Here is a 12,039-nt window from a genome sequence, read left to right on the forward strand (position 1 = left end):
AGTATTTGATCCCCTGCTGATTTTGTACGTTTGCCTACTGACAAAGAAATGATCAGTCTATAATTTTAATGTTAGGTTTATTTGAACAGTGAGAGACAGAATAACAACAACAAAATCCAGAAAAACGCATGTCAAAAATGTTATAAATTGATTTGCATTTTAGTGAGGGAAATAAGTATTTGACCCCTCTGCAAAACATGACTTAGTACTTGGTGGCAAAACCCTTGTTGGCAATCACAGAGGTCAGACATTTCTTGTAGTTGGCCACCAGGTTTGCACACATCTCAGGAGGGATTTTGTCCCACTCCTCTTTGCAGATCTTCTCCAAGTCATGAAGGTTTCGAGGCTAACGTTTGGCAACTCGAACCTTCAGCTCCCTCCACAGATTTCCTATGGGATTAAGGTCTGGAGACTGGCTAGGCCACTCCAGGGCCTTAATGTGCTTCTTCTTGAGCCACTCCTTTGTTGCCTTGGCCGTGTGTTTTGGGTCATTGTCATGCTGGAATACCCATCCACTACCCATTTTCAATGCCCTGGCTGAGGGAAGGAGGTTCTCACCTAAGATTTAACAGTACATGGCCCCGTCCATCGTCCCTTTGATGTGGTGAAGTTGTCGTGTCCCCTTAGCAGAAAAACACCCCCAAAGCATAATGTTTCCACCTCCATGTTTGACGGTGGGGATGGTGTTCTTGGGGTCATAGGCAGCATTCCTCCTCCTCCAAACACGGTGAGTTGAGTTGATGCCAAAGAGCTCCATTTTGGTCTCATTTGACCACAACACTTTCACCCAGTTGTCCTCTGAATCATTCAGATGTTCATTGGCAAACTTCAGACGGGCATGTATATATGCTTTCTTGAGCAGGGGGACCTTGCGGGCGCTGCAGGATTTCAGTCCTTAATGGCTTAGTGTGTTACCAATTGTTTTCTTGGTGACTATGGTCCCAGCTTTCATGATCATTGCAACGCCACGAGGTGAGATCTTGCATGGAGCCCCAGGCCGAGGGAGATTGACAATTCTTTTGCGTTTCTTCCATTTGCCAATAATCGCACCAACTGTTGTCACCTTCTCACCAAGCTGCTTGGCAATGGTCTTGTAGCCCATTCCAGCCTTGTGGAGGTCTACAATCTTGTCCCTGACATCCTTGGAGAGCTCTTTGGTCTTGGCCATGGTGGAGAGTTTGGAATCTGATTGATTGATTGCTTCTGTGGACAGGTGTCTTTTATACAGGTAACAAGCTGAGATTAGGAGCACTCCCTGTAAGAATGTGCTCCTAATCTCAGCTCGTTACCTGTACAAAAGACACCTGGGAGCCAGAAATCTTTTTGATTGAGAGGGGGTCAAATACTTATTTCCCTCATTAAAATTCAAATCAATTTATAACATTTTTGACATGCGTTTTTCTGGATTTTTGTTGTTATTCTGTCTCTCACTGTTCAAATAAACCTACCATTAAAATGATAGACTGATCATCTCTTTGTCAGTGGGTAAACGTACAAAATCAGCAGGGGATCAAATACTTTTTTTCCCTCACTGTATCTATTCAATGTATAGGGCTCCATCATTGTTTGGATTAAACAAAGGTGATGGGTGTACATTTCTTTTCCTTTAGTCTACCATTTTAACTCCATTTTTTTTTTATGTTTCAACCGGGTCTTACATTGCATCACTTTGAAATTTGATTTAAAAAATATTACATTCATAATTAATGCAATTGTGGGAATACGAGTCTGCAAGTTTTTATATAAGCATAATGTGTAATTATCATGGGCAGTTCAGAGACATCAATATAAGGTTCAGTTAAGAGACATCAGTATATACAGCTCTTTTGCCACACTGGCTTGTTCAGCTTATACTCTTGAAACTACTAAACAGTCAGGTGTGCAATACATGTTTTGCACTTCAAAGCTGCAGTTTTACTGGCCTCTCTGAAGCATAACTTGTCATAGACAATTTGTGATTTTATTTTGGCCAGGGTGTGGAAAAATTGCAATGAAAACAATACTCAAGTCACTGGCGTATGTTCATCCTTGGCAATAAACTGGTTTATGTCCTTTGAGATATATATAATACTACTCCAAGAATCCCTGAATGATGTTCTGTTTGGGCTAATCGATTGATGCTGTCGACCTTCCATTAAGTTGATGCTTCAGGTGCCAGAAAAGATGCTCGCCAGGCTTCCATGTCGGGAGGGAACAAGAAAGATATTCAATACCGCCATGCTGTTTTCCTCTTGTGAGATGTGTACTGTAACTTAATGGCCCTGTTGCAAGTATTAAGGGTTTATAATGTGCATCTTGGGTTGGTGTGCACTTGCACAGCATTTCCATCAACTGGACAAGGCCACAAAGCAATTCACGCTTATTAGGGCATTAATTATTGGGAGCAGCAGGGTAAGGTCTGAGATTGCATGCCTGGCTGTTAAGTTGCGGATTGTGCAGGCAGAGTAAATGCACATCACGCTGTCTTTTTATGTGGGGCAATAGGTTTGATGCTCACATTTGCTTGCGGATTTAACTTTTCCACAAGAGACGGCCAAATCCATGGACAATTAATCGGCCTCAGTATTTAAAAATCCCTCCAATCCATGTGAGCCTTCTTATGAATACAGCTTTCCACAGTTCAGTCAACACCCAGACTATCCGATATATTAACAAATAAGTAATGTGAAATTAAATAAAGTTGTTATTCAAGCAATTAACAGAGCTTTTGATTCTGCTGGTAAATAAATAATATTTTCTATCAGGAAATTGACCCATTCTTTAATTAGGGAACAATGTCACGTCTGAAATTGAAAGTCTTCTGCCACTGTGTGTCACACTTCTAAGATGTGCTAACACAGGTCAGATTAACATAACAATAAATAATTCATTAATTAAGCGATCATAGATTGGCATTTGGGAATATGAATGCCCTGTTGTGTTTTTTTTATAACATGGATTGGTTAACCTGTACATCTTGTGGGGTCTAAATTTATTAATATTATAATAACTAGCACTGCCCACACATTTGCACAACATAGGGTGGGTGGTGGGGAGGTCTTATTTCGTATGCATTAATAACAGCAGATCAAATGTGTTATTGAAAATGTGTTAGCCACCCAATTGTTTGTTCATAAGTAGAGTGGATTGCCTCCATTCCTCCTGAAAAGGAGTGAAGACAGCATCAGCAGGTATTTAAAATGCGGTCGATGGTTTGGGATTCGTGGTCGCGCACTTGCACGCCGCCGAATATCTGATGCACCATTTGTGTATCAGGAGGCTGCAGCGGCCATGCCCGGTCCTGATTCGGTTGATGGTTGACCATCAACCGATGATGGTATTGGCAACCATTGCAGGTGGTCAACACATCATGACAAGCATTGGAGTACGCTAAAAGCTTTGAAAAATATATTTTTACATCAACATCTTGTGCAGCTGGTAGGACCACAGAATGAATAACTGTGTGACTTATTTATTAAATACTGGAAGTTCACATCTTGAGTAGTTTGATTCTAAAAGGCTCAAATGTAATTCAACAGAAATAACTTTTCCTTTCAGAGCTGCACTGGCCATGGCGTTGAACTTTATTTTGTGAGGTTGGCTCAATAGATCCCATGCAAAATTAGCAGCTACATGGTGAGGTGGTGGCAGCAAAAGATATCAGTTTTAAAGACAGCATATACATACTCTTTGGTTCTTTCGGTAAAGTCACGTAGGTATAAAATAAAATCACGATGTTTCAGGCGCAACACAAGCGTCCATCATCAGGTGGGAAAGTATGGTCTGCTGCTGAGACAGACTATTTTAAAAGGTTTGAAATGGGTGTAGCTCAAGGGTCATAAAGAAGTGGCCGGGGCTAGTGATTGTTAATGTGAGGCATTAGCATGATGCTAACGTGAGAAATTAGCATGTAAAGGTATGCTAATTTCTCACATTAACATCACGAGCCCCGGCCCCTTCATTATAACCCTTGAGCTACACCCATTTCAAACCTTTTAAAATAGTCTGCCTCAGCAGCAGACCACGCTTTCCCACCTGATGACGGACGCTTGTGTTGCGCCCGAAACGTCGTGATTTATTTTATTTTACACCTACGTGACTTTACCGAAAGAACCAAAGAGCATGGATTCCTGCAGTCACGAAAGCTTCAAATCAAGACAGCATATACATTTATGAAGTAACATTGTGGGTCAAGTATGTGCATAGGTATGTATTAGAATTATTTCTCGTGTTGTTCTTTTGATCGCTAACTAAACTGATGGGAAGTAGTTATCTTGGTCCCAGTAGGCTTGCATACAGAGTATGGATTATTTAAGGGGTTAGGTTACGGCATGGTGAGGGTTTGTTCTTGATGGTATTGAAGGAACCCATCTCTGCAGTCTGTCTTGGGGTCACTGAAAATTGTCTGCTGGGCTAACCTCATGCTCAGAGAGCTTTTAACGCGTTTGTTTTTGGGGAAAATTTTTTGCAATGACATTACTTAATGGCTCGTGGTAAGTGTAAATAATTATATGCTGTCAGATGAAGTCATAATCCTGGGCAACCCTGCAATGTGCTTTGGTTTCACTTATCTATGAACTTAGTTCTACTACTTTCTTGATGTTTCATGAAGCAGCCATTGCACATGTCCGTGTCTTTTGCTGTAAGCAGTTGCTTGTGGGTTTATCCATCCTTGAAAGACTGAGAGAGTTGGGGAAAAATGTTTTCTGTTGACGTTAAAGCAGAACGTCTAGTGAGAATGTGTTGTTGTGCAGAGACACTTGACCACAGTTGACCCATTCCAGTGGCTTGTCACGGGCACCATAAATATGTTCTGCCTCCTTACACTGTGAGTAAGAAATCTTTTCATTGTGGAGAAAGTTCAGACTGGATTCTGGTTCTGTGCTGAAAAAGGCCATGCAATAATTCGTGTTAAACAATCGAGGCGATTTCCCCCTTTGGTTATGGAAGTCAATTAAAATGCATGTTTACTTATTTTTTGATTGTGAGTATTTAAATGCGGATTAATTCCACAATCTCACAGATTCATATATTTTTTCGAAAATTTTGGATTGACTAGCACTTGTTAACTTAATCGGAATTCATTGAGATATGTTAACAGTATTTACAATTCCTTCGAAGTGATGATTGAGGCGTAGGTATTTTTGCAGCCAGTGTGCAGTCTAGATATACATGGCAATCTTGATTTGAACCTTTCGTAACTGCAGGAATCCACACTCTTTGGTTCTTTCGGTAAAGTCACGTGGGTAGAAATGTTTTATTTTATTTCTAACTACGTGACTTTACCGTAAGAACCAAAGAGTATACATGGCAATATCAGGTGCTTCTTTCAAAGGTTAACATTTGCCTTCTCTACTCCCAACTGTTAAAACTAATCAAATGTCGCTTTTAAAGAATTGGTTTTAATGGATTTTCTACGAGCCATGTAACGATTCCTCCACTGCCTGCCCCCCCCCCCCTCCACCATGCAATTTGATGACTTGTCACGATTAGGGGTAACGATTAGATTAAAGAATGGATTTTCTTTTGACCATCGTGGTGAATGTAGAGCCTTTAGTGGCTGCAATTGTGTACCTCCCACAGTTGGCTACATACATCATGAAAGAAGTATCAACATAAATGCATGCAATGTGTAATGATAAAATAATAGATTATTTACCCACACTGTAATGATAAAATAATAGATTATTTACCCACACAACTGTATGTAATGTAAATATCTTGTTTTATTTGCTGATCAATGCATGATTAAATGCCTAATTTTTATTAACTTAGTTTCCACAATCAGCTTATTATATACTGCCAAAGCTGATTTCAAGATGTGTGAACTCCAATTAAAACTGTCAGACACGTAACCTTTCAGTACCATGGAAGTGATTATTCTTTTTTCACTCATTCACCCCAGGGGTATAAACCGAGCTTCTAATAAGCGTTGGTTGTTTACATTGGCATAGGCATTAGCTCCTCGAGCTACCCATTCATGACCTTGTTTGCCCTGGCACAAATGGCCCGAGGGCCAATACAAGGTAGCCATGCATTAAGCCACATTTATGAGTAGCCATAGTCAGATTATCAATTGCCTGCTTCCTTGGACCTGTGTATATCACTACTGGACTTAATATTTGTTGGAGCCATTCAACATTGTGTAGATATATCGATAGCTGCATTGTGCTTGCCTCCTGCCTTTATTAAATTTGTTCACAATTTTCTTCCATCAATGAGTTCACTTCGCTAATAACAAAAAGCATCCTCTCCTTTCTGGACAAAAGACTACTCACCCAAGATTATAAATTAGCCACGACTGCGTCATACAAACCAACAGACTCACGCTCCCACCTCCTCTACGCACCATTGCACCCTGCCCCACACCAACTCGGAAATACAATTTTCACTATTTCACCACCTCCATCACTTGTGCAGCAACATTGGAGATTTCAATGACAAAGCCAATGAGATGAAAGTGATTAATACCCTGAAGAGTTAGTCGACAGCCTACCAACATGCCCATTTGGTGGACCGTGCAGCAAACATACGAGTCACCTGAAAGATAGAGCAAAGTGCGAGTTGTCCTGACATGTCACCCTTCAAACCTGGCTATCAAATAGATTATCCTTAACAATTTTAACATTATCAGGAGCAACACAATTTTTGTTTCGATTTTAAGCTTTCGTGACTGCAGTAATTCATATGCTTGGTTCTTTCGGTAAAGTCACGTCGAAGGGAAATAATACAAATAAAACATGATAAAATTCTCACGAGGTTTCGGCCACAACGCAAGCAGCCGCCCTCAGGTGAAGAACAGAGCTGTCCGAAAGACAGCGTCCTAATGAACACTGCTAAGCTTGGCAGCGTATTTTAAGCTGGGTGGGAGGAGGAGAGCGCCTTGACAAAGGAGTTTACATTGCCAACATTTTTAAGGAACTACCTCTATGTGCATTCTGCAGGAAAACACTTCGGGGACCTGCTAGTACACAGTTCAATGCAAAAAAAAATGCTATATTAAAAACGTAACGCCTTCACCAACGACCACTACCTCCTTAAGATAAAAAGTAAATATCTATGTATGATCGGCGACTTTTCAGGCAATGGCCCCTTCATATTACATCAAATAATTTCCGAAGCTCGCAGTAATAGATCCCAGGCACCGGTCCAATGCAATCGAAGATGATGCAACATCAACTAATACATAGATAAAAACACCCGGAGCATATTCTATATGCACATCCACTAATATGGTTTAATACATTACGTGCAAACATTGTGGCCTCCACTACATTGGATTAACTAGTAAACGCTATCGGTGATAGTTTTGTTCTACATCTTCTGTCAACTCGCCGTACAGATATGTCCAAACCAGTGGGTCGTCACTTCAACAGTGAGAACCAACAGCTTCAGTGACATGTCGATGCGTAGCCTTGTCTCGATCTCTGGTGGAAATTTGACCAGAAAAAGGACAGAAGGCTACCTCATGTTTAAACTGAATATGCTTCAGCAGGCAGAACTGAAAGAAATCTCACCTTCACGAAATACGAAACTTTATTTTTGAGTGCTCGACAAACCTTATCCCTGTTTCGTTTAATTGTATTTGTTTTAGTTTCATAGTTTTGTTTACCTTTCTTCCTAGAGACTTCTCTGCCTCAGAGGTGTGTGGCATTTTTTAGAAATGGTGATTTGGGGCCCATAAAGTCACTGCCAGGGGGATTTGCCCCTTGTTTGTACTCGCAAGAACAAATCGTCACCCAGTGTAGTCAGCAGAATTGTTTAATTTCGCTGTTAAAGTAAATCCGTTTACATTAGTAATACTTGAGATTTTTAAAGGATTTGTCTGGTACCCAATATCTGCTGATTTATAATTATAGTAGTTTATTTTGGGTTAGATCGTGTCAGTATAATGCCAATGTTTTACTTCAACCCTCCACCATCCAACTGAGCCAATAAAATCAAGTTGTCATGTGGGCATATATGCCAATTGATTTACTTTCTCAGCAAAACTGCAAAAAGTTGAAGAGCAAATCAATACTTGACAATTATCTACATGACGTTTTGCTAGAGGTTACGTTGTGTTAACAAAACCTCCACTCTCACGTGAAAGAGCTTCCTGATCGGCGGCTCGTGCATAAGATCTTATTTATTCATGATGTACTTACAAAAAAATCAGCAGACTACCTGCTGGATCTCCTCAATGTTTATAAGAACAAATGTGACCTAAGGTTTTCGCTCATTTACCAGCATTACATTCTTTATTGCCGTACAAATACTGGAGGGAAGGTCCTTTTCTGTTGATGCCTCCAGGGTCTGGAATGCTATCGCCAATAAACTGAACTTGGATCATTACCTGTGAGATCTGCACTCAAAACTGCTCTTGAGGAGCTGTACACCCCCTGCTGCCACTGCTATGCAGAGTGGCCTGAAATCAAATGCACCGCTCCGGATATCTGCTGCAAAGTATGATCTTGAGTTTTGATTATAGTGTGCTGATCTTTAAAGGTGCATTGAAAATGTTTGATACTGCTACTGATACTCCTGCTGTTGTGGAGTGACTCATGCTGCCAGCTATGGCTGCAAAGTTTGGTCGTACATGTTATGTTTATCGTTTATTGTTACATTGGAATCACAGTTCCTATGATCACTGTTACATTGTTTTTTTTTGCTTTATATTGGTGATTTCGAAAACGTTTGGTAAAGCCATGTTTGTTGAAGTACGGAGTTAGCCTAAGTATTCATAATAAAGGTTTTTGGGTTGGATCACGTTTATTTATAAATGTGTCGTAACCCTCCACCACCCGACACGGCCAATCAGCAAAAAAAGTGTCACGTTGACAAAAGACAAATAATTCACTACTTCAGCCCACCGGTGTGTTGAAGAGTTAATCCACATTTACAGTTTGAGTACGGGCATTCTGGCGAATTGCCCGATGATGCTGGAAGTATTTACCAGCGAAACGTCGTACTCAAACTGTAAATGTGGATTAACTCTTCAACACACCGGTGGGCTGAAGTAGTGAATTATTTGTCTTTTGTCAACGTGACACTTTTTTTGCTGATTGGCCGTGTCGGGTGGTGGAGGGTTACGACACATTTATAAATAAACGCGATCCAACCCAAAAACCTTTATTATGAATAATATTGGTCGCGAAAGCCTACGTGTTAAACTTAGCCTAAGTACTTTATCTAAATTGTCTTATGGTTACTCATTGTTTTTTTCGTTAAAGTATTTCTACATACGTGACTTTACCGAAAAAAACAATGAGTAATCTTATGCAGTCACGAAAGCTTTAATACTTTATTGTCTTTTGGTTGTTATTTGTTAGACTTGCATCCCATTGGGATTTTTGCACACAGCGTTGATATACGGTGCTTTTTTTCAAGAAGATTTTACTGTTTTTTCCTGGATGTTTCTGTTGCGCGTGGTCACTTTAAGATGTTTTCTTGTTCATGTTTTTGTTTGTTGCGGTTGCACCCGAGTCAAGAGCCTCATGGCTCACAGGGCTACACTATCTATTAAATGAAATGAAACTGAAACTACATCTGGTCGGGCCATGACGTCATTGGCACAATAACGCATGTTTTCCAGTTTAACAAATAGAGTGTATTGCCATGTTAATTGCTTGTGAATGGCAGATTAGATTCGTGTAATAGGATGAAACGGTTTAGTGTTGGTGAAAAATAGGATATCCTTAATTAAATCAAGGTGTATCGTTTTGGTGATGAAGCTGGAGTTTTGACGCGATTGTGATTCTGTTGATTAGCACTATGATGATTTAGTGATACAGGTTGATTGAATATGTTGTTGGTGTTACATTGATATAATACATTCTCAATTAAGTATAAATGAATAGATGAGAACTATATATTTTTTTTTAATGCAGTGCCGTTGACTAATGTAATTTTTGTTTTTGAAACGTGCAGTGTTTTAGAAGCTGACTTTGTGCACCATTTTAATTACAGTAAAACCTTGGATTGTGAGCATAATTCGTTCTGGAAACGTTTGTAATCCAAAGCACTCGTATATCAAAGCACTCGTATCAGTTGTGATCACGTGACGCTCGGCAGACAAAGCGTATACGTACTACTCGTATTGCACGACCTCGCTCGTTTATCAAATTAATATTTATTTTACATTTTTTGCTCGTCTTGCAAAACACTCGCAGACCAAGTTACTCGCAACCTAAGGTTTTACTGTATTTATCTCTGCGTGTGTGCATGCGTGCGTGTGCAGGTGGTTTTTCAGCAAAGCATGGTGGAGTCCCTCATGCACAGCCCAGGAGAATTCATCCTCCTAAGTGCTGACAAGTACGAAATCAAGGTAATGGCAATTTCTGATTGTCGTCTGTTCCGGTTTGTGCCCTGCTACACCGGTTCTCTCCTGCAGTCTGTTGTTGTTTGCCGCGGTTTGTAGATTACGGTTGTAAAGGGATATTGTTTGTGCTTCAACGCTGTCAGATGTCTTGTAATTGCACTGTTATTCTGGGAAATTAAAGTAGAATGCTTTAATCATTAAGTGTGCACAGTTATTTTCTATTTGCCCTACTTGGAAATGAATGCACATGTGATTAGTTACTTGTTTTTATTTGCATTTGTATGTGTTGTCCATGCTATCCGCTAAATTGAAATGTCTCATTACGTAATCCATAAGAAATGAGAAAAACGTTAAATGAAAAGGAAATTATAGTTATTTTTCCTCTATCTTTGCTCCTTGATTGTCACTAATTGTACATTCAAATTAAATATAATGAATGCTTTATAAATATAAATTACCTGTAAGAAATTGATGGCTTTTAAGCCTAAAATTTGTTATAGGACTTTTAAGACATGGCCTCAGAAATACTGGGTCTCACTTTCCAGAGACACGTGAAATATAAACCTCATCAGTCTAAGGAAAATTGTTTCTCTTTACATGAAGAGACACATTTATGAAGGAGACATTGTATGCGTATCTATGGTTGCACTTATCCATTAAAGAACAAATTGGGACGGTTCAAGAGAGCTGATGTCAAGATAGTTCCAGTGGCCATTACTTTTCCCATTTGAGACGCTTAAGTCTGACGAGGGAGGGGGGGTTGGTGCAGGTGATGTCAAAAATGAAAATGCCATGTCTACATGACAGGACTATGAACAGGTGACTAACAGATCTCGAAATGCAAAAGGTGCCCTGCTATTTTGGGCTCCCATACACGATTACTGACAGAAAAATAGAATTCACCGGATACTGCTAAACAAAAAAATATTCTATTGTTACTTTCTATATTTAATGGCTGAACGTTGTATCGATAGCGCCTTGCAATTTTATTTAAGTCATGCTTTGCCTGGAACGTCTGTCTCAGCTGTGCCTTTGCAGATGCCACTTGTGCAGGGAGTGGCCTTGCAATGTCTCCTTGCCTGTGCCATTCCTAAAGTGACACTTGTTCCCAGTCAAACATTCAGAGCTTGTGTATCACTGGGTAATATTAGCTAAGTAGACTCACTGGGGTAAATCTTTAGAAGCACATTTTTTTTTATTGAACTGAACCCTTGGTGAGGACATCTCTATGTAAACATTTATAAAAAAAACAGTGGCATGTAAAAGGTAAATCACAACACTATATTGGCATTGTTTATGACGAAGCTTGTTTGGTAAACGTTGCTACCGCTTCACTACCATGAGCAACAATTCAGCTCGTGGATACATCATTTGACAGCTGTTGGCTTCATATGATGGAAAACGAACCAGGCACAATATAAAATAGTGCTCTTAGTAGCATGTGCCATCAATTCCAAATGTTTTGAGTTCTTTTCCACCACTTAAGTTTTGGGGCAAGAGACAATAAAAGCTGGCAGTGATTAATGATGGTTTACATTCAATGTAATTCCAGTGTCATGCGGTGACGGAAGAATGCATTAATTATCGGCTTTGGCTTGTTTATGGTCCACTTAGTTTTGTAGTGAATGCAAAGTTGGGCATTATATGTAACAAAAAACCCCAACACATTGATCAATAATGCTGCCTTAAAAGGAAACATAAAATAGGTGGTGACGTTTTGGGCAATGGCTCGGCTTCACATCGCATTGTATCTTTATTAT

General features: G+C 39.8%; 1 protein-coding gene across 2 annotated transcripts in view; it reads left to right on the plus strand.

The window, feature by feature from the left end:
* The window catches only part of FBXW2 (F-box and WD repeat domain containing 2), a 128,142-nt gene that overhangs the window by 92,912 nt on the left and 23,191 nt on the right, over positions 1 to 12,039 (plus strand). For both annotated transcript variants that reach the window (XM_032958970.2, XM_032958971.2), the window contains exon 6: positions 10,199 to 10,285. In XM_032958970.2, the coding sequence (XP_032814861.1) occupies positions 10,199 to 10,285 (87 nt within the window). The remainder of the gene's footprint in view (positions 1 to 10,198; positions 10,286 to 12,039) is intronic.

Source organism: Petromyzon marinus, chromosome 22 (assembly GCF_048934315.1).
Source record: "Petromyzon marinus isolate PM22_M1 ecotype Great Lakes invasive population chromosome 22, UKy_Petmar_22M1.pri1.0, whole genome shotgun sequence".
NCBI lineage: Eukaryota > Metazoa > Chordata > Hyperoartia > Petromyzontiformes > Petromyzontidae > Petromyzon > Petromyzon marinus.